Raw genomic sequence first — 24,238 nt, 5'->3', positions numbered from 1 at the left:
ATTTATTGATTAGCTTTGTGCAATATTATAGGCTATTGCGCACTCGTGGTGGGCAGCGGTAGAACATTATTAGAAATGGGTCATAGGAACAGGAGGAGGCCATTCAGCCCTGCGAGCCTGTTCCGCCATTTAATTAGACCATGGCTGATCTGTACCTCAACTAATCCTTTCAATTCCAATTTCTCACTTTCTCCCCATATCCCTTGATATCCTGACCTACCAAAAATCTATCAACCTCACTCTTGAAGGTGTGGATGGATCCAGAATCCACGGCCTTTTGGGGGAGAGGATTCCAGATTTCTACCACCCTTTGAGTGGAAACATCCTTCCTGATTTCACTCTTAAATGGCCTAACTAATTCTAGTTCAATAGTTCTGGGGTCCAGAACTACTGTATCCTGTGTAGAAAATGGATTGAGAAATGTGCTGAGAAATCAATTGGGTGGGGATTGAATAAATAACCGTACATAGTAAATGCAAGTTGTTGTTGAGGAGCAAGAAGGGGCTCGTTGTGCCCAGTGTTACTTTCTTGTTTCTAAATTGTTCCTAATAGGAATTGCACGAGATGTGCTGCCCGAGTCCTCACCATCCCTCTGATACGCACTGCAAAGCTTCACAGCAATTTTGACTCTGAACTCTGTGGAATACAAAATACAATACCAAGTCGATGAAATGGACACATTGCTTACATTTTTTTGTATTGCGTCTTTCATGTTGCGAAGAAGTCCCAAAGCGCTGCACAGGATTTACTGTGAAGTGGATTGACTGTGCATTTGTAGGCAAACGCGGTGGCACAGTTTGCGACAGCAATGTGCCCAAACAGCCATATTCCATGAATTATAGTGAAAGATAGACTTACAAAAGGAATGAAGTTCACTTTCTTTTATTAATAGTGTTTTGAATTCAGTGATACATAGTTATTAGTGCACAGTTTGTTCACAGAATCTATTCCCTCAGCAGATTATAACTCCTTATTACACACGTCATTGACGACAGCATGGCTGAAGGCTAAACACAAATCATTTGCTGACTGGTAGTGCCTAGAGCTCGAACAAATATAAACTTAAAACCATAATTTTCCAGAATAATATCTGAAATATTTACCACAAAGAAGGTACTTGCCTTGCCCCACAATGCACATACGTGCAGATGTAGGAATGTAAATACCCTGATGGTTGGTTAGTTGCACCACATTTCCTGGTAAACACATTTATTATCAAAGGTCCTACACTAGAAGCACATGGAGATATTCAGAAATGTGCTCGTCTAACTAAACATTATTCAGTTGACCAGAAATGTTTTTGTGCAAATAAATAATAAAGCTCCCCCTTTACTAACACTTCTGCTGACTATGCAATTCTACCAAATCCTTATGAAACAATAGTGAAGCTGGAGTGAGTGCACATAATGCACAAAACGTTTCCTTGATGTACATTCAAAAATCTCAAGCTAAATCAATCTTCAGGTTACGTTCACATCAACCCCAAATAGCTCCTTCTGCCATCCTACTGCCCCTCTCAAAACATAATAGAGTAAGCCAAGAGCTCATACTTGTTAAATGGCTGCTTATAATCTTTACAATAAAAATTTAATTAACTGGAACATGATTTAGGTCTGCTACAAGTCTTATATTTAACAATAAGCATATGAAATACTGCAGTAAATATCTCCAGCTGTCAGAAATGTCAAGCCTCCTTTCATAATGCTGCATAAAAGCAGTTGTTATTTTAGCAAACCTTGCAAAATAAGTCATGATTAGTGTTATGTTACATAAAAAAATAATGCATTGTGGCTAATGTGTTCATTATATCTTAACATGGTTAACAATGGTGTTTTTTCTAAGGTCCGTAAATACGTGTTGTGAGAACGAGATAGAAATATCAGATATTTGTTGTATTAAAGTGAAAACATCCTTTTTGTATTATTACCTAAATCTATGGAACTTAAAGAATAACAAAGGAATGCATGAATGATATCCATGTATTGAATTCAAATCAGATTTTCTCGGCTGTTTTTCTATGTTAAATAAATGGTCATTCTCACAAGAAATATGAGAAGCAGAATGCATAAAATAAAGTCTTTTTTTAAAAAAAATTATGCCTAAACACTAATCTAATGCAGATTCCAATTTTATAATTGTGGATCATATTTGCCAAAATAGTTTTTAGTAGTATTGAAAAATGAGAGTGTATATGTGTGAATCCTTTGTAATTTAATTAGAACTATTGTAACATGGCTGTTCCTATAAGACAATGACATCTTTGACATTTGGGTTGAATTCCAGTGGGCAATCTGCATATTTTAGTGACAAAAAAAGCGCGAGCAAAGCCCCTTTGCTCACAATTCTCCTAGAATTGGATAGTAGAGAGTTTTATGCTGAACAAAATTTAGCCCGAAAAACATTATAGAAGGAAATTACTATTTACATGATTAGCTCATAAAGTCCAACTCCCATTATAGGACATAGAGGCAAACACTTAGCTTACAAAACACAGCTAAAGCCACAGGGCAGCTATCTGTAAGACTGACAGTTTGCCGAGAAATGGTAAAACAGAATCCAAGTAGTATATAAATCATAGTTTCATTGTACAGGGTGTCCACAAGTCCTCTTACTCCATTACAAAACAGTGATATGAGACTATCAGGATCTGCAACAAGCTGTCAAGCTGTCAGAGATGCATTTCACCTTGTCACTGCATCACCTTAAGGAACATGGCGATGGATCATAATCTGCCATGAAAATGATGGCCCTCACACAAAACAATCCTCTGGCCATCTTAAATACAGTTAAATATTTGCATTGAATACAATTAAGTAATTCTATATACAACTACCATCATTCTTCTACACGTTTCAGGTGTTGGTCAGTGCCATGTAGGAAACATATGGGGTAACAGGATTTTGTTAACACCCTGTAAACCAAATGTAAAACTAGTCTAAGGACAAACCAAACAGTTCTATTTGTTCAGCAATTTCACAATACATCATTCCCCACCTGTTCAAGATTCCAGCTTTTTGTTTGTGATTCAACATAATTATTGAAGTAATTATTATCAGCGGAGAGAAATTCTAATGTACTTACTTCATTCCAGAACATTAATTTATCTGAGCCAATACATTTTTCATGAGGAAAGTGCTATTGAGAGGGGTTTGATTTTGCTGCTCAACTCTGTCTGCTAAATGACAATGGCTACAATAATAATCCTGAGTTAATGCAGATTTTTCTGAATTTAATAAGCAAACTCTGATAGTATGGCCAAAAGCACCTCTGACTGACTCTGTCACCAAGGTCCTGACTGCTCCTGTTAGCCTGTTCACTAATGGTCTCAGTGTCTCATGAATCTCCCTCAAGAAAAACCTACTAAAAAAAAAGTCGTTAGTTAAGGCAAAATTATGGACTTAATTAAAATACGCTGCAGGAAACTTGTTGCTAGAATTTCCGATAATGCCAAGTCTCAAATATTAAAAATGCTTTTACAAATCCGCTATTTTACATAGTAACGGAAATGTTCTCTTAAAGTCTCGCAACAGACAAGAAACTATGCTGACGCAGCCTTATACATTTATACATTTGGTTCAACTCAAGTATGCTAGTATGTTAAAGCCATCAACAGAATTACTACTTGCATTTCTGCTTTGGTTTGTTTAGCTGAGCATCTATGTTGCAATGTGCAGCTAGAGTTAAATAGTTAATGTTACAATGACAATTTTTTGAAGTTGAGATCAAACAGGACCACAACTAAAATGACCTGGCTGCTGTTTGTGATATTTTAGTGAGACTGGGCTATACTAGAGAAATACTCCAGAATGTCCTGTATTGTGAACTCCATTATAATGCTAGATCCAGGATAACAACGACCTATCAGACCCTCAAAGTGTTTGTACTGCCGAATGAACTCATCCTGCATGGAATGCCACACAACCTGTGGGGATAAAGAAATCACCATCAGCAAAGGGGGTCAGGATTTTACACAAATACCAGTCATTCATTAACAGGTTACTGCCAACATAAACATTTATAGAGTAGTTTCAAGGTTCTTATTATTTATATGAAAGGGATTGATTGGCCTGATTGATCTGGTCAATATCCTAAAGATTTTAAACACCAGGAGACATTAGTTGATAACTTACGTTATCAATTACTAGCGCAGATCTATGGGTTCACAAGGCGACTAGACAGGCTCTTGGAAAGAAAAAGAAATGAGGGATATGATGAAAATAGTTAGCTAGGGTTGAGTACTAAGTCTTTTCATGTCCTAACAATTCCCATGCTCTTTTATTTATAACTTTTTAAATTATTACCGCCACCTGGATACATAGTAGACCGCAACATATCTGCACACCAATTATCTGGTTGTCCACTTGTTTCACTTCCAATACAGAAGCAAACTTGGGAGCTGTGAGATGCTCCAGTTGTGCGTATATGCACAAGGATAATAGGACCATGTGAGCCAGTAGTGTGAAGTTAAGTGCTTATTTACCAATCTATAATAATAATACTTGCATTTGATATAACGCATTGTTGAGACATCTCAAAGCGCTTCACAAGATACATTGTGAAATGACTGTGTATTTTGTGAGTGAAACATGGCAGCAGCAGGATGCGAGATGGGGAGAGAATCAGACAAAGTATCAGAGAATGTCCAAGAAAGTGAGAGGCAAAGAGTTTAGAGATACGCACCTCAGACAAGAGGAAAAGAGATGAGGTGAGAGAGCGACTCGGAGGGAAAAAAAAGTCAGAGAAAGAAAGCTAGGAAGAGTACATCTGTGGTGACAGTACATCTGATGGAAGAATGTGTTGGTTAGCAATGTAGCCAAGTTGTATTTTGTATGATTTCCAATTATCTACAGTGGCCGCAATTAAATGTTTAATATCGGCTCTCTGTTGTACACTGTATTGCGTAGGAAAAATAAAGAAATAAAAAGGCTCAAAATGTCTAAACAGACAATTTACAATATTTGGATAGTATGCATAATTATAATCTAAGAGAGGCTACGTGTAGGAGACAAGAGGGAGTCAGTGAATGCTCCTATGAATGCGTTGTACTATAGTACTGATAACATTAACGGTCATTCTCTTCATGGTAAGTTTTGAGACATTGCAGTATGCAAATTGGTTGCCATGTTTGCCCACAAAATACATCAAGCCACTTTACAGGATATCATGCAACATGCTTTGAGACCTCTTCCCAACATGAAAAGGCGCTAAATTAAACGTAAAGATTACCGTTATCACATGCTGTATTGGATCTCATTGTATCAGAAGTAATGGACATGATCTTATTCTTGTACGACTATTCCACTCTGCACAAGCTTACCTGCAGCAGATTCTCCTCCTCACAGAGATGCTTATCCACCTTCTTGTACAGGTTATCCAGCCCCTTTTTGACTTCCTTTCCAGGATATTCTTTGATAACTTTACGGAGTTCTTGCTTGTTGAAAGCTAGTTGGTAACTGACTTCCTCCTCTCGAATACCTTGTGCCACACGAGCTTCGATGCCTTCAAAGAAATGCTGAATCCACAATAAAAGTTAGTTAGTCCTAGAACGTGAACACACTGTGTACAATAACAGTCAGTTACACACTCTTACTTCATCAAATGTTTCAAGAATAAAATCATCCACTGAAGCATTTCATGAAAGAAACAGTCACAATTTAGATAAACAAGCCAACAAGAACATTAATAGTTGAATAAAAAAATGCCACAGTCATTTTCCGTTTTTAAACAAAACATATGCTGTCCTTAGAGAACTCTTACCAATTTCAGATTTGCAGAGGCTTAATTGTATTGATTTCTAGTGAGGTAAAGGAGACTCACGTTAAGTTTCTCAAGCGGTTGTCCCAGAGAATATATGACATAAGCTTGCAGGTACTCTGTATATTTCTGTTTTGCTTCCTTTCTCTCGATTTCTAGGCAGGCGATTTTGAGGCGAGAGAGGGTTGAAAAAATGTGGTGGAAGTTTTCCATCATCACCACATCTCGAGGAGTCTTCTGACTTTCATTAGCCACTTTTTCCACTGAGAACAAGAATAAATGTACCATACCGTAAGCACTACAGTAAAAGCTCTAAAACACCTTGCTCACGTTCAGATGTTATCAGTCCCTCACCGTTGTTGTACACAGCTCGGATAAGCCTGCTGTAAGCCTTGTTCAGATCACCCCTGCGCTCTGCAATTCTGAAGATGGACTCGGCCAGTTCCGCAAACTCTTCAAATCCACTAACAAAAGGCAAGATTCCAACTTTGCTTTTTTTTGATATTTTCACTTCTTCCATCTGCTTAATTTGATTCAACTAAAAGCGTGAAGGACACAAAAGCAAATTAACATTGGAATATTTACAGGATGAAACCTAAAATATAGGTGACCAGTTTAGGATTAATTGCTTTACACAGACCACGGTGAAATACTGTAGGTAGAAAGGACTATGCAAGGTAGATGTGGGGGCAGATTGGGTCAGCAAATTCAAGAGGTAATTAGATAGCAATCTGGCAAATACATTGATTATGGGCTGTTATAGTAGAATACTGTTATAGCTAGAATAATTTAATATTTTTTTTGTAATGAGACCGGCCAAATGGAGGGCAATGGGTGAGTATTCTGGGAGCATGAGATAAAATTGTCTGAAGGGTTTTCTTCATCTTAACCTCTTATGATCTGCAAATGATCTTTGCCTGTTCTGTACAATCCTATGTTCCTATACAACAGTTACAGAGTCACACACAAGTACCAAACTAGTTCATTGTAATGCCATATCAAAAACACACATTTTTTAAAATTTTGATGGTTAAAACTGTGTAACTCATAAAATACGAATTGAATTTTAAGCAAAGATATTGTGGACTTTCTGCTACCAGCACTAGAAGGTGATGAATTTATTCAGGACGATTATATTCAGTTACATTTCACATTTCATGTTTCCAGTTTGCATTTTTCTTAGTTACGTAGGAACAAGGGACATGTTAGGATCCCATTGGATACGTTCCTTTACCATATGAAACCCAACATCATAATGCATAATTTAAGTTAAACTGGTTATTTGGTTTAGATTTTTTTTAAATAGTCACCTACAATGCATTTGTCAAAATTCCTTTTAACTGTCACAAGGACATTTCCTAATGTGGTACTGAGGAAAGAGGCAGGATCCACATTCTCTGCTGTCCAAACATGATGGCTCATCTTCACGAGCATATACAAGGAGTTAAAGCTGTCAATCTTGTCACCAAGTGAAATTAGGTTGTTCAGCTCCGGCTCAATACAGCGGAAAACCTTTATCATCATTGACCGGATAATTCCCGCCTCCTCTTTTCTGCAATGATAAAATATAGATTTTAAACAGATATTTACATATTCTTTTACAATTATTCGTGCCATGACCCCGCTTTGCCTTCCCCTACCTCCGGAACATTGCCTGGCTCCGCCACTGTCGCACACCGCAGGTCGCCAAAACCCTCAAACATGCATTCATAACATCCATAACTATTCAAACTCTCTGCTTGTCAGCCTCCCCAACTCCTCGCTCCATAGGCTGCAGATCATCCAGAACTCTGCAACTCACGTCCTCTCCCGCACCAGGCTCCGTGTCCTTATCACTCCCATTCTCGCCCGACTCCACTGGCTTCATCACACAGAGGATACAGTTCAAGATCCTGGTCCTCACCTTCACCTCACCTCCATGGCCTTTCCCCCCCTACCTCTGCAACCTCCTAACCCCGACCAACCTGCCAACTACCTCCCCCGCCTCGCCTGCCCCACCATTGGCGGGTGGGCCTTCAACCACTCTGCCCCCACCCTCTGGAACTTTATCCCATAGTGCCTGCACCTCACCCCCTCCCTTGCCTCCTTCAAGACCCACCTCAAGACCCTACTCTTCGAACGTGCCTTCGATCACCCTCCTTCCCCTTCTGCCCTCCACCCTCGCTGATCCCGACCCCCAGCTCAGGTCAGAAACACCGATTGTCCAGCGCCTTGGGATGTCCTCCCAACATGAAAGGCGCTATACAAATGTAATTTTGTTGTTGTATTCAACCACAAACAAACACTGCACCTGATGTTTACCTTTCTTAACCTCAGTTACACAAACCATTAGTGTGTTACACCATTACAGGCAAATAAAAAATTGCACAATTATTTGAAGTTTTATATACATTTCAAGAAGTTTAAACAAAATAAAAAATTCAGGCCTAAATTACATCTCATAAGTTATTAGAACCCAAAAGTGTATTAACAAACATTGGGTTTAATGTCTTGGATCATTATTATTGTTATTATTATTGATCAAAACACAGATCCCAGAAAGATTACTCTGATGTTGAGGACATGATTAGAGAGTCTGCTAACTGAATGCTGTTACTTTCTCTGATGGTGTTACTTACTCTGATGGCACAGAGTGTTTATCTGCCAAAGGGTTTTGTTGTCGAGATAGGATTCCCCCGTCCATCTCCTCAGAGTCCACCTATTATGAATAAAAGCCAGATTCTAGTAACCTATACGTCAGAGTGTATATTCCATTTCAAAGACAGTTACTTTATTGTTGGCTTGGGTATGTGTCAGCCTGGTTCAGTTGGAAACACTGTGAGTCAGAAGGTTGTAGGTTCAAGACCTGTATCGGGATTTTGAGCTCACGAGTCTATGATGGCTCCAGAGCTGGGAGAGTATTGCATTGTTGGAGGTGCCAGAATTATAAAATTGAGACAGTTGTCTATACACTAATAGTTAGACTGAATTCTACTTCAGAAAGTTAATTGTCTAATAAATAGACATAGCAATCAGATTGTTACAATGTCACATTGTACTTGTACAACTGTGCTTAGGGTTGCTGAAGAAATCTGTAAACATGAATAATTTTGGGAGATTTTCTATAATCTAGCAAAAATACATTTTCATTGATAAAGTAAATTTTATTATTTTACAAAATTCCAAACTAATTACAAAAATATGTCTTCTGGATTGTCTGGTTGCCATGGATACAGGTCATTAGCAATTCATTCTAACACACACGCACGCACAAGAAATGACATCCACGGCAGCCATTGTTGACATTGATAACAAATACAAATTGAAAAAATTAATTAAATTATAAGTTGATAAGATCCCACAAAAATAATAAGAAAATCTGGCTGGCAGGGGGTGAGCAGTGATGTTCCACAAGGATCAGTATTTGGACCATTGTTGTTCACATTAATGATTTGGACTCAGGAATAATCTCGAGAAATTTGCAGTTAGCAATGTAGCAAGTTTGTATTTTAATGATGACCAATTATCTGCTGGGTTTCCTTATCCACGATGGAACTACTCGAAAGTAGAGAGGATAATCGTCTTTTTTCTATACTGTCAGTAGTTGACTACTTCCATTAATAGCCTCATGAGCATCTAGTCTACTACAAGGTTCAACATTGAGCCTTATTTTATCCAACAAGCAAATGGTTGAATTTTTTTAGGGTTAGGCTTTGTGTGCAATAGTAATGAAGTTGCTCACACTTCTAGTTAAGTTACAATATTGAAGGAAATTATTATACAAACTATCTTAAATGACAAGACAATCTTTAATGGTTTTAATCAACATCAGGAATACAAAAGGAAACATGAAATCCATAAGTAACTAATCCACTAAATTTCATTTTAAACTTCCGATGGTATTAAAAATGCTGAACGGTCAAAACAAATTCCCTAATGCATCAATGAGAAATTCAGACGTACTGCAGGAAAAAGTAATGTTGCAGTAATATGGCTTCATCAACTAACCATAAGTAGCTTCAAACTTTAAAGTGCTTGGCAAAGGTTTTGTTTGTGAAGCAATTTGACATAATGATGTACTGCACTGGAAGGCCACGAACACATGATGAAAATAACGGTTGTCTTTTTCCCTCCCTTCTCAGGTAATAAAGACTATGGCTCTTTTTAACAAACCAAAGATTTATCAATAAAATGTAAGCATATCATACCATTATTGTCCCCAGTAAAGCAGGATTCTGTTGTAGCTTGAAGAATTTGCTGATGAAATCTTGCTCAGCCAGACAAAGGGGCTCCAACTCACTCAGGACTTGCTCAAATATCTACACAAAGAGAATCAATGTTGAGTATGAGGCAACCAAGTTGGATCTCTTCTATAATGGTCTACAGAACTAAACCGATAAAATCAGAATATACCGTACAACTCTTAAGGCAAGTTTCCTTACACTACCACTGTTTACCTAGCAGAAAGTAGGAACCTGGCTGTTAGTCAATCTCCAATTGCTTTTCCGGTGGTATTAATCCCTTCAAAAAAATGAATAAAATAATTATAATTTGGTCGCTCAATGACTGTGGGACACTGCTGTGTGCAATTGTTTGCTGCGTTTCTCCCACAAAATATACAGTCAAGTCACTTTACAATATACTCTGTAAAGCACTTTGAGACGTCCAGATGAAGTGATGAGGCACTCTATCGAATACGATTATTATTCCAACACTGTTGTATTGGAGTCTGTCCAATTCTAACTTCCAAGCACGTTTCCCGATTTGCATAGTGGCCTATCATCCCATAAGTACAAATTAATCACACTGTTTGCATATTATCATCATCTTATAAGTTGCATAGCAAGACTCTAGCTCTGAGCTTTATGGATAATAGATACATTTACAGTTAAATAAATTTTTTTAATGGTTATTAATCCCGAACATGCATGTATTTTTTAAAATACCAACTGTAACATTTTGTGGTAGACTCTGAGCACCGCATCTAATTTTTGTCTCAAGTTGAAAAAACATGTGTGCCTTGGGGAAATTAATGCACAAAGTAATAAATTCACCAAGAAGTTGAATATTTCCATCGCTCTACATAGAGGGATGGTGAATTTAGTTTATTGATAAGACTGTTTGTTACCTTATCAAACTTAGTTCTGTCGGCTACATCGAGGTCCGATGAGGACATGTTTCCCATGTCCAGTAAAGAGGACGATTGAGAGCGACGGCTTCCTGCTCCCTGCACAGTCAGCTTGTTGAGGCTGGAGGTGGAGCCAGTAAGTTTCCCAGAACTTCCATGAAGACCTGTAGTTCAACAATCTAAATGAATAACGGCAACAACTACTCCGATTACTAGTGCCAATTAGTTGTACAGGATTTAATTTCCAGTGAAATGTTCAGACCTGATTTATTTTGCTAAAAACAGAATACTTTATCTAAAACCTTACAGGAGGATTCAATTTAGATAAATTGTTGGTTTACATATTTACTAGGTTTTGTGAATAATTTCTCATTTCAGTCCACTTAAATCTGCAAAACAAGTTGTTTTGTTTTTCTCTCAGGAGTAAAGTTATTTATTTCTTGGGTGAACAGGAAAGATATGTAGATTAAAAATAATGCTCATGATGAAGCACAATCCTACATTCACCCACTTTCCTTCCGTTCTCTCCTTCCCCACAAATTCCAACTGTTGGAACTTGGTGAGAGAGGAATTGAAGACTGAGCATCTTCATAATATCAAACCAGTTCATCTGAATTGTTTTGCTTTTTTCCGTTAAAAAAAAGTCTGCAGTATGAAGCAGAAAGCAGGAAGCATAAACAAAAGGCCGTTGGCTACCCATTACTCAGATTATACAGACTAACTAAGGCATTAACCCAGCAGTTCTTAAAGCACCAAATTATTCCATAAACATTTAGAAGTAAGCTGTTTGCAACACACACCGGAAGGAAATATTTCTTCGTCAGAAAAGCATTGATCGACTTTTTAAGCTACTTGAAACCTTGTACAAAGCTCGGAGCAAGAGGGTACTATCTAATTTTATAATTTTTTTAGTAAAATCAATGTTAACATTTTCCTGTCAGTAAAGACTGGAGTGAGTGATATTAGAAAGCAGTTTGATGAAGGAAGCAGTACTCACTCTCGGGATCCTGTTTGACAGCACTCTCTTTTCGAGGAAGCGTAGCTGCATGGCATTAGATAGCAGGCGTCAAAAGACAAAGACAGGTTAAATAATATGCCGGTAGCACACACCGTGCAGATGAAGGATGTTAGTTAGGTGCTAGCCGAGAAATACATACATGCGAGCATAACATAGCTACACTTGTGTTATGTTATTCTGTACAACAGCCAAAGCATGCGACTATAAAATACACATTATTCTTTCATGGTTCCCTCTACAGGATCACAATCCTATTTTCACTGAGATTGAAAAAAATTCTTAATATTTACACTGACTACAAAATACAATCACTGCTTGAAAAAATCTGCTTTGAGATGATCTCCTGGTGTGATAGGCATAATATCAAATGAAGATTATTATAAATTATTTCTTATTATTGAACAGTCTCCTCAACAAATTGCATCTGACGCAATTTCAGATGTGCAAATTTGACAAAACAAACTTGACGTTCTTACTGTTTCATTTTAAAAGAATTCTTCACAATAAAAGCTGTCCAAGGATTTCACTTTATCTATGAACGTTAAAACTCTAGGATCTCAGCCAAAAATTAAATTCTCAAAAGGTAAGTGAAACTGAGCATCAGTTACACAGCAGAAATTATAATTTAAGTAATAGTATCAGTTACAATCCAGCCACATTAAGATTGTATGTTTTTTTCTGATTCCACAAACATAGAATTTATTTTAAAATAATTAGAGTGATTAAGAAAATGACATGATAAGGTGTTATATCAAATGCAAGAATTATTATAAGGGTGTTTTGACAAACTAATTTTGAAAATCTGAAATCTTTTTAAAAAAAACTACAATTCAAATATTACCATGAAAGTTTAATGGATGAATGTTTTCAATGGTTTCAACTATTTATTTTACTGTACCTATAAATAGTTATTGTATTCATGCAGGAAACATTGCAGTTAAATTACATCAGCAAAGGAGCACAAAAAACTAGACTGACTTTCATGTTGTTGCAAGGGTGAAGCTACAGACAATATTCAAATTTAAAGCCATCCTTGGCAATTGAATCTAGTTAAATAATAAGCATGGTTAAAATTGACGACATAACCAAAAATCTTCAGAAAATAGTTAATAGAAATATTATACTTCCATTCATGTGTCTACTCAAAACTGCTTGCCAACACTAACCTAACGTCTGTAGAACTGGTAGATAACTCTTTTTAGCTGAAGGGTTTTGAATCTAAACTCAATCTGTACCAAACTTTGTAAACTGTAAACACTGTCATTTCTCAGTCATTGAATACCCTAAAATATTGGTATATGGCAATGAAAAGTTATTAGTGACAATTAATTATTTACAGAAATTATATTTGGTAACTTTGACAGTCAAATACACCAGGAATGCAATCCATGTGAAATGCTTTAAACACTTGTCAGTCTTCAGAATCCTTTGCATTTAGCATTGGTCAGCAGCATGAATGGCTCAGCTCACAGGAGAATCAACTTACCAAACTTTTTTCCTTCTTTTGATGTGCCAGTCATTTTGATTTTTGCAACCTCAAAGAATTCCTTAATTTCCCGTTCATATAATCTACATATATAATCTACATAATTCTGTAAAGGAAAAAAAACTGCAAATTTAGTTCTTTAATATATTATGTTGTGCCAAATTCAACTGTGGATTATAAAATATTGCAGTTGCCAATAGGACTTGTGTAGGGCACAAGTCCTATGAGAGTGAATGGTAAGCATTGCCGAAGGGTAAGATACAAGGTTTTCCTTGACTTGATCATTGGAAAGAGTAGCCCCATGAATGCCTAGCAGCTTTGCCACTCTTTTGCATCCAGCTGTCATTTACGAATAATCATTTGTGTTTGCACAAACAGATGGGCAGGCGTTAAATAGGGTTTCAAATAAATAACAAAAGAAGTAATGAATTTCCTATTTAACAATTAAACAGAATAAAAGACAAAGCATTGGACATAATCAATTATACTGAATCCGCCAACAGCAAATACAGTGCATCCTCATTATAACCCAGGCCAACTACAAGGATGCACATTAAATGGAATTCACATTAAAAATAAATTGGAGCTACAGTGAAGAGTGTTATTAACAGGGCTGCATTCTACCAGACACCAAAACTAGTTCAAGGATTACAAAACTGGACAACAATACAAGTAACTGAGTGTATTATTAGTTCATATCAGACAATAATACCAATACTGTGTTTAGTAACAACAAATAACACACACCAATATAAGAAACATAGTTAATTCAAGGATATTAATTCCAAGTTTAATATGTATTGTTTGATGTGGAGAAAACGCAACTCAAGAACAGGAAAGGACATGCCAATTAAGAACTGGGTTGAGGCTGTGTGCTAACTGACAAATTAATTAAATTCCTAATATTCTTTTTAATGCTTTGCTTGTCATAAAACTAATTTTACAAAATAGATCAATAATTGTAGTAAAGTAGAGCTTAATTATTTCCCAATTTATTTAATCTTTTAGTGTTTCACTCATATCATAACAGTGCAGAATTAATTTTCAATTTTTTTTATTGAACACTGAAGGGCCTGTAGCTCTAGAACCTGCAATGAAATGTTTGCACATTCATGATTATAAAAGCACTTTATAGCACTGAAAAAAACTTATAAATGTTGAGCCAAAAGGCTTTATTGATCAATTCCGACTTTCAAGTTTTTTTTTAAAAACCATTAAAATGCTTAAGGTCAACCAACCTACTTTGAAGGCAAAAAATAGACAGCTATCTAAAACATAAGAATTTATGACATTGTTTTAATCCCTATTCTGCTTGCCAAAGAGAAAAGGAGATATGGTAGAGAGAGAAAGAAAGAGAGACTCAGAAGGAGAAAAAGGCAGAGAGTGAAAGAGAGAGTAAAAGAAAAAGAACAGTATGTGATTCTTTTATGTGAGGCAATATGGTTTTGCCATATGAATGGCCAGACTGCTCATGGAACGTTCAAAGATACGGCACATGGCAAAAGGAACAGAAAAACCCAAACTTGCTCCTGTGGCTTGGAGCGAGCGAGATCTTTTTACCTTATTCAGACCTTCATACTTCTCATGGTCAGTGTTCTTTAGCCACTCCATCAGCTTTGCATATCTGAGTAGATCGCGATGAAAAGGTTGATGCTTAGGTAGAGTCAGTTCAATCGAGTGTTGAGCCAGGGTGGAGCTCTGGTCATGTCCCTGAAAAATATCAGTGTCAAACACAATCAGTTCAAACATGATCAATTGGGTTTGTGCTTTTTTCCTTCTCCCCTAGTTTAATATTTTCTCCCTTCTATTCCGAAAACAGCCTTCAGCAGGGACCAGAATAATATAAACGATTATGAAACTTTGATTCCAGAATTCAAAGCAAAAAAAGAACAATCAGTCTAGCTATAATATACATAAAGGATGAGGGCATATAATATCTGTACAATATGCCTCTAGAAATAGATGATGGGGTCGAGATCATGATAGTAGTTTGGCTTGGAAGGAACAGGTTTGATAGAACAGAAGCCTTTTCTTAGTCTAAGTTTTAGGTTCTTAATCTGAAGAAAAACAAAATCTTCATAGCAATGCCAGCACACTGGAAGGGATGTTAACAGTGCTTCTGGCAAATAGCCCACGGGTGGAGAGCTATTGTCCTGGAGGTTAGCCAGCACAAGAAGCCGGTGTACTTCTGGTTAGTGTATGTCCACAGGATACCAGTGCTATAAGCAAACCCGTGTTAACAACAACAAATTACATTTGTATAGCGCCTTTTACGTCAGGAGGACATCCCAAGGTGCTGGACAGTCAGCCATCCACACCTGAGCTGGTGGTTGGGATCAGGAGGAGTGGAGGGCGGGGAGGGTAGGAGTAAGATGGTGACCGAAAGCACAGTCAATGAGGAGGGTCTTGAGATAGGTCTTGAAGGAGGCAAAGGAGGGGGCAAGGCCAAGGGACTGTGGGATGGAGTTCCACACGGTGGGGACAGAGAGGCTGAAAACCCGCCTACCAATGATGGGGCACGTGAAGCAGGCTGTAGCTCGCTGAGCGGAGGGAGCGGACAGGTTCGTAGCGAGTTAGGAGTTCCCAAAGGTAGGGGGGAACAAGGCTGTGAAGGGTTTTGAAGGTGAGGACCAGGATCTTGAACTGTATCCTCTGAGTGATGGGAAGCCACTGGAGCTGGGTGAGGATGGGGAGTGATAGGGTCGCGGAGCCTGGTGCGGGAGAGGACACGGGCTGCAGAGTTTTGGAAGGGAGGGGCTATAACAGGGTGACTCTGTATTTGTTTTTTTTGTCCCATTTGATACAAAAACGTATGTAGGCCATTACTGCATGAGAAGTGATCACATCATATGTGTAAATTTATTTCACCCATGCAGTGAAAGAAACTGCCCAAAATTACTTCCCTGTGAACCACTGTGAGCTGAAAACCCTTTGAGGTTTGAGCTGGGTGGTGTCACTTTAGTAGCAGTGAGTTGCTATATGCCTAATCATTCCCAATAAATGCTGCTGAGCTCTATTACATCAGCCGAGTGCAACATTCTTGCACAACATAGTTGCCTCAGTGTAACACATAACACTTGTAGAGGAGTATACATTATTCTGCTCAATGCAAGACTGTCATTCTGAACCAGAACAGGTAATTTGTTCAGTCCATTTTTTAAACTATGTAACTGGCATATATATCATACACTATACAATTTGATAATAATCATGTTCATTGCAAAATATACTGCAGAACTTATGAAATAAAGATCTTCTCTGTGGATGTTCACCCAAACACACAGTAACTACACTTTACAGTATACCTTGTTATACACTTCTGTGCTCCCAACATGAAAGGCATCATACTAGATGTAAGAACTATTATTTTAGTGGTGATTTACACAGTGATTCTTTAACCAGTGCACCCGCATACACTCCTGCACTCTTAAAATCAAAACAAAAGCTTGAAGTGTTAGAGACAATTAATTCTCTCTCATTAGAAACATTTCCCTAATCTCTCGGGGTGGGCAAGCTCTTTTTGTCACAATATTTGCTGTGTTGAAATTGCTGTAATACACATAAATATATAAATTACTGCCTTTCCAAACTAGGAGAGCAGGAAGTGATTACTCTTCCACAAGAACAAGAAACCCGACCTACCCAGAGTTCAAATTTCAAGTTAAGTTGAATCCAGCATTGTGGCTACTGGTTCACTGGCAGTAATTACTTTAATAAAATGAAATTCTTAAAAACACTTTCTGAAACATTAAAAGCAAGTTGCAACAGGCTAGGATTCTAAGTTACTATAAACCATTTTAAAATGTTTATAGTATCTTAGAATGTTATACCACAGAAACAGGCCATTGACCCATCAAGGTTTAGATAAGTCACTGCACCACCAGCAAAAGCAACAGCCATTTTCTTTGCAAATCCACAATAAATTAAAGCAGCAAATTTAGCTGACAGTACAACATATACAATAGACTAGGATTTAGTGCACATTTCATGCGTCATTTCTGAAATCCAAATTTCAACTTGCTAACTGAAATTCTGGCAGAGTTTGGAAGCTTACTTACCCAAATCCAAAGCATTAAGGGCAAGCGACACAATCAAATTTAAGGAAAATCATCACAGCCTGCCTTAAAGGGGAAAATGCATTTCACTGAATCATCAGAGTAATCATAAATATAATAAATGGATGACATCTGGACACTGACTTATTTGCCCTTTTATCAGGGGCATCATAAATTCCAAACAAGGTACATCACCATAGAACTGTGTGGAGCACTCAATTTTTGCTAACACATTAGGGAGTGGTGCACAAACTGTTTGTTCCCCAGCCATCAATTCTAAAGCATAAATCTTTGTAAAATGATGAATAGAGGGCACATTGTTTAAAGTGCACAGACAACTCTCAAAAATTACATGGCAACTGTGTGGGTTCAGTAAAATACATTTAACCTTTAATCAGAAGTAGGTTTTCTGAAGGATGAATTGGCATCAGTGAACTTCCCTGGGAGATTGAAAAATCTTGCTGAGTTAGCTGAACTTACCTGGTTAAAATTACAGAATTCTGGTGCAGTTTCAAAAGTTAAAAAATAGAAGTCACCTGAGGCCCCAAATATTTCATAGTCTTAGCCTCATTTTTTGCTGCACATCAATTGTGCAGAATTTTTAAAAATCTAATTCAATCTTAATGTTCTGCAGTTGTTAAAGAGTGCAACAAAAAAGTTTCCAAATTAAGACTGAATTTAAGAATCTTCCAAAATTCTGCCCAATCTTGCATTTTAAGACATGATTTTAGTCTTAATCATCCTTCAAGAGCTAAGAATATTAGGCATTCAGGCTTAGATTTAAATCCTACACATTAAGGGAAGCCAAAATCCAGGCTTTTATTTATTTAAATAAACTCTTAAGATAATAGGAAACGAGAAATAATTCTACTGTATGCCAAGCAGCATCAGCTATTATTAAGCTTCACAAAGATTTAATCTTTGGAATAATGCAATGCATTTCTACAGTAAGTATAAAATTATAGATTTTAGTTTATTCAATGAATGCTGAGTTTTAAAGCACTAATCTTAATTTAAGATACTCTACCTTTCTCAGGAATGTGGCAAAAATTATTTCATAAAATTGTTGGAAAATATTCAAACTTTGAAAGCTGCATTTAATTCACAAATATTTTTAAAAGCCTGACAAGTAGCAAGGGCTGAAGTATGATCCATGCTTATTGTACTCACAGAAACTGAGTAGTAGGAGGCTCTACGATAGTACAGGGTGAGATTCTGAGTGAACTGATTTAAGAACAAAAACATGAAAAGTGTAGCACAGAACAAAGAAAAAGATAAACAATATAAGATTATCAGTATTGATACAATGACAAGGGCAACCAAATGAACTTGTAGGAGAGCTTGAATAACTGGCTTGAAACACATAACAAAATTAACATCATCAAAGGGTCTAGAAGTCCTTGAAGCTTAGGTTTAGAGAAGATGAAACTTCAAACTGGTTTCAAATGGGTTAAAATCTTGATGAACGTGCAGATTTGTAACAGTATCCAAACCAGCTCAATGCCTTCTGGAATATGCGCGCAACTTATTTTGCCAGTCGGCTTGTAACCTACAAAATACAATCACTACACTTCACAGTAAATCCTGTGAAGCACTTTAAGATGTTCTCCTGACATGAAAGATACTATGTCAATGCAAAGTTATTTTTTTTTAAGCTTTCTTTACAATCATACCAAGGGCTGACCATTTGATTTCATATAATAATCCTTGCATTGATATAGTGCCTTTCGCATCAATAGGACATCTTAAAGCAATTCACAGGATACACTGTATAGTGATTTTATATTTTAATACTGAACAATATTGAACATTGCGAGTTTGCATGACTGCATCATGCTTTCATTTCCACAGTCAGTCTTGCACCTAACTCACAGCGTCACTTCAAAGTGGCTACTGTAAGGTCTATTTTTAATGGATGTGGATTCCCGCAAAGGATTCTTTTGTCAGTTGTCCTTATTTCCACCATGTCAGTTATACTCAGTTCATCAATTATAAAAGATGAGTGTATCCTATTTTAAAAAAAATTTGGGCTAAGGATGTGAAAGTATATCTACTGATTTAAAATATTGATGGGATTAAAGGAAGGTCAAAGTACAGTTTATGTAAGAAGGGACACAGAATGTTTCTTAAGTTCTTCCCAATATAGGTGATTGCCATTGAAATCAACAAGTTAATTCTATAATTCATAAAAATGAATTATTCAGTGTACCTGTTGGACGAAGACATTATTAAGATGGTTGGCAAGTCTCCGAGCAAACTGCTCACGAAGCTCTTTAAACTGCTGTTGCTGCTGCTGCACTGAATGAAGATGACCATGTCCTAAAATTGAAATATAGACAAATAGCTTAATTTTACTTTTTTGGTTTTTTTTGCACAGAACGCATTAACAACACCCCCCATCTTAGCTGTGCGAAAGGATTCTCTCATTTTTATTCCTGGTAAATGGTTACACTTCAAGATTGCATTTAATTCATAGGAGTTAGAAACTGAAAAAAAATATGTGTTATATGTCCTTGATTTTTTGATTCAGGTTGTCCCCACATGCCACACAAAAGTGATGACAACTGCATGCCCAAAGTGATACGCGAAGCTAATTCTTTTGGCACATGGGAAGAAACAGCTACCAAGCTTGCCAAGGCTCCCAGACTGAACCAAACTGTTGTAAACTGATGCAAGTTGTCCTTTTCAGCTATAAACTGAAAACCGCTGGTTTTGCACATGGAAGCCAACTGCAGTAATTAAAAGGCCTGCACAGGTGATAGTCCAAAGATTCAAAGAAAGAATTACACTAAAAAAGGTTGACTATTCCAGCAGAGGGCAGAAACCCTGCTCCAACCACCATCTGTTCTATGTTGCAGATTTTTACCCAATCTATTTTACTTGTCAGCCGGGTTTGCTGATTTGCCTAATCTACTAGACTGGACTATTATAGAAAATGCAAAATACTGGAAATCTGAAACAAAAACAGAAGTGCGAATGGGAGGGAGAGTTGAAGTGGCAAGAAACCGGAAGCTCAGGGTTGTGCTTGTGGACAGAACGGAGATGTTCAGCAAATCAGTCGCCCAATCTGCGTTTCGTCTCCCCAGTGTAGAGGAGACCACATCAAGCAGTGAATGCAGTAAACTACATTGGTGGTAGTACACGTAACTCACTGTCTCACTTGAAAACTGTTTTTGGGCCCTGGACAGTGGTATGGGAGGAAATGAAAGGGCAGGTATTGCATTTCCTGCACTGGCATGGGAAGGTGCCGGTGGGAGGAGAGCAACTGTTGGTGGTGATGGGAGGAATGAACCAGGGAGTCACGAAGGGAACGGTCCCTTCGGAATGCTATTATGGTTTAGACTAAAATGAATCCAAAAAAGGACCTCAAGATTTATCTGCAGCTCACTTCACAGGGCCTCAGGATTGCCACAGTTTGGAAACAACCATTATTCCAAAAAAATTAGTCATTAAGAGCCTAATTTTCCAGTCTGGAGTTCTGAGCTTTTTCTTGAAATTGGGTAATATTGCATAGAATAGTTAAGATAAATTAACTGATCTCCAGTTGTAATGATACTAAGCATCCACTTATACAACTATAGTTACAATACCTGGGCGAAGGGCTATATTCATGCATTGCAAGAGGGCTTCTGCAGCGTTCGTGCATGCTTCAATGCCTTTAGAAGAAGAAAGATCCCCATCTGTGAGGGCTTTAATATGACCCTTGGATAGATCCAAATGATTCTGTAAATGGAAATTAAACACATTGGATCCCATTTCAAACAGTGGAGTCTAAAATATTGCAGTAAGACAGCTTTTATACTTAAAGTTTGAAAAAACAATGTTAAAAATATTGTGCACTACTTCTCTACAATACATATTAGAGCTAAATAATTGCTTTTCACAACTTTTTTTAAAATATGTTTTGACTTACGTTCAGTGGTAATTTATTGCTCCAATCTCAGTTTCCTTCACTTTTTCTGTTCAAACTGCACTGAATACGCTTCTCAAAATCTGTTTCTTCTATCTATTCCTAATAGATTGGCTTTTGTCCAAGGAAGTGCCTCCTGATTAGTTTGCATGTGAAGTGAACGAGAACAGCAACAATATACTGTTGATGGGGCTACTCTGACCAAAAACAGGATTAAAAAAGAGCAGATTTGAATTGAAAAGGCAATTCCAATCTGATGTGTTCGATCACTTTCTCCAAGTGTAAAACTAATAGGACAGCAATAGATGCAGCTTTTTAAAACTTTTTGTAACAGCAGTACACAGTAAAAGTCACACAAAACAATCATATCAGTATACAACGTACTGCAATTTATTCACTGTGTTCAATCACTTCAATTTACAGAATCAAAAATATATAAAGATTTATCTGGTGAAAAATTAGCTTTAATGAACTCTAAGATCTCATGGTTTAATAGTTCACAAACTCACTTTGTCCTTTTTCATTGATCAAGAAGGTTTGATTCAGTTGTGTTGTTGAAGTCTAGGTTATCAGAGTATTTCAGGATAATAGACCACTCCTACAGGATTTAAACTTGTAGAATTGAAGGAAAAAGAAGTTGGGTATAACAGAAAGGAGAGTTCACTTACTACTAGAAATTCTATCTCTTCCAGGAGCTTCAGGTTGTTAGTGTTACTGAGCTGGATCAGGTCGTTGCTCTGTGAGATATGGTCCATTTGCTCTTTTACGCTTTGCAGCATCTCTTCATAGCTGCTCAGTTTATGTTCAATCTGATCCACCTCTTTAAGTGCCTCGTCCAGCAGCTGCATCAGAATATTCACCTGCTTTTCTGAAGCCATGATTGACTGGATGTTGGCCTAAAGATAAAAGGGGAAAAACCACAGAGAAGGTCAGGAGTTTGTACAGTTAACGTAAGGGCTGGTATGATACTTCAGAAATAAGGCAACTCCAAGAATTAATGTAGAAGACAGTACTTAACCATTGAAAAGGTTTTATTATTTTGGTCAATCAATTTTGAGGGCCAAGTACTTACCCTTCACAGGTACATTAATGTGATCACAGGCAGACAACCAGCTTTCAGATATCTACCATTACTGTTCTGTAAAGCAATCTGAGGAGGTACCCTAGAGTAACCCTACTACCCCCCACCCCGCCACCCCTCCCCCCTGAAGTGGCTCATCCATACCAAAAAGCCTCAGCTTTCGGAGGAATAAATGAATAAAAATCACTGCAGAACACAATGTGATCTTCAGATTTCAAACAAACCATATGCAAAATTGTCTCACCTAAAATAACATTATAGTAACTTCTCTTCACATTCTAATACTCACCCCATCCAACACCTGTAGTTCGCTAGAAAGTTTTTCTGCGAAAGCTTCAGCATTTGAGATAGCATATTCACATCCATCCATCATTATCTCTATGTCTTGTTCTTCTTTTGCATTCAGCTCCTGATATTCGTCCAAGGATTCCTCGTCCCCACCAGCCACACTCTGATTTTCACCACTTGGAACAGATTCTTTAGGAAAATAGGTAAAACAATTTCAATTAATCACACTTTAGAATACAGCACAATTAAAGATTGTGTTCCGATTCTAAAGTTTGTAAATTATGTAATTACTGATCTTATTTGGTACCTCTGAAGCTAAACTGAGTTGACAGTAGGGTCCAAAATACAATATTCTCAAGCTGAAATCGAGTTGCTAATTGTAACTTACACAAAACACATGAACTCAAACCGGTAAAAGGGCAGCAAGTAAAACACAATCAGTCCCTAACTGGATTTTGAATAGCAATTTGTTTGGTTTGGCTGGTTTAGGATTGTAAATGCTATAACCTGATATTATCAAATTAGAAAGCAATAATTAACTTCCTGTTTATGAACATTGAATTTTAGGCTCATTTAGCACAGTAGTTTGATGTCGGGCCAAAAAAAGTGATGACTATGGCATAATTGGAATTAATTACTTCTCTTTCTTATTAAGGAAAGAAGAAACCAGACTGGTTACCGGATGCAGATGAAAATAGCAAATAGGAGACCAATAGCTTTTCTTTAGTATCTGCAGGGAAGGAACCTGTACTTTAGGCCTGAATTTTATACCTAAAATGTAGTATAACAAAGTATTCCAAAATCTCTTTTCTTTGATAATTTGCATGAATAAGTGTGCTCTATCAAGGTTTAAAAATAGTGTTGATAAAAGTCTTCTCTTTGCACATATAGTAAATATATTTTTCAAAAAAAATTCAAAAAAGTTGTTTGGAATACGAGTTAATATACAAACAAACATCCCCCCATGTCATTTGTTTATTTTAGGAATCCTGTTTTGTCCACAAAATACAGTTAATTCACTTTACAGTATATTCTGTGAAGCTCTTTGAGATGTCTTGAAGACATGATAAGGCACTATATCAAATGCAAGGATTATTATTTAGCACAATATGTTCCTTCAATTGGGAGGATAAAACACTCAGGTCCACTTATTTATGGCTTATTTTAATGCTATTGAACAATGCGACACAGAAAATCAGCTATTATCTGTCTCTCACAAAAAGTTTATTTATTTCAGGAATCCTGTTAATTACTATTTGTTACAGTATACCACATATTGCTACAATTCTACTGTATAAAAAACACTCATGCACATTACACAACAGGAAATGTGTGTGCATTTTAAAAGAGCATCAAGGGTTCAATGGGTTAACAACTAAAGCCAGTATTTATTAGTATCTTGGTTTGTGCAACATTTCAAGAAGCCCTAGATATGAAAGCCAAAACTAAAAGCAATTAACGTAATGGATTCACACTGTACTCAGGGGTTCAAATAAGTGCAAGGTCCTAACTGCCTACAAAATGGAAAGCAAGTATCAA

The 24,238-nt window shown here is 37.1% G+C and overlaps 1 protein-coding gene across 5 annotated transcripts in view; it reads right to left on the bottom strand.

The window, feature by feature from the left end:
- Positions 1–866: 866 nt before the first annotated feature.
- Positions 867–24,238, bottom strand: part of exoc1 (exocyst complex component 1) — a 31,220-nt gene continuing 7,848 nt past the window's right edge. For 2 of the 5 annotated variants that reach the window (XM_007892768.2, XM_007892770.2), the window contains 14 exons: positions 22,701–22,888; positions 21,999–22,226; positions 21,011–21,143; positions 19,630–19,739; positions 14,926–15,075; positions 13,366–13,471; positions 10,862–11,025; positions 9,942–10,052; positions 8,373–8,452; positions 7,069–7,306; positions 6,109–6,292; positions 5,818–6,017; positions 5,318–5,512; positions 867–3,922 (listed from right to left, as the gene is read on the bottom strand). In XM_007892768.2, coding sequence (XP_007890959.2) covers positions 3,770–3,922; positions 5,318–5,512; positions 5,818–6,017; positions 6,109–6,292; positions 7,069–7,306; positions 8,373–8,452; positions 9,942–10,052; positions 10,862–11,025; positions 13,366–13,471; positions 14,926–15,075; positions 19,630–19,739; positions 21,011–21,143; positions 21,999–22,226; positions 22,701–22,888 — 2,240 coding nt within the window. In that variant the 3' untranslated portion in view covers positions 867–3,769. Of the gene's footprint in view, positions 3,923–5,317; positions 5,513–5,817; positions 6,018–6,108; positions 6,293–7,068; positions 7,307–8,372; positions 8,453–9,941; positions 10,053–10,861; positions 11,026–11,858; positions 11,904–13,365; positions 13,472–14,925; positions 15,076–18,590; positions 18,645–19,629; positions 19,740–21,010; positions 21,144–21,998; positions 22,227–22,700; positions 22,889–24,238 lie in introns of all 5 variants that reach the window. The other 3 variants (XM_042341997.1, XM_007892766.2, XM_007892767.2) reach the window with 3 other exon arrangements.

This window comes from Callorhinchus milii, unplaced genomic scaffold (genome assembly GCF_018977255.1).
Source record: "Callorhinchus milii isolate IMCB2004 unplaced genomic scaffold, IMCB_Cmil_1.0 Scaffold1, whole genome shotgun sequence".
Lineage (NCBI taxonomy): Eukaryota > Metazoa > Chordata > Chondrichthyes > Chimaeriformes > Callorhinchidae > Callorhinchus > Callorhinchus milii.
This window is presented reverse-complemented; position numbering and strand designations above follow the sequence as displayed.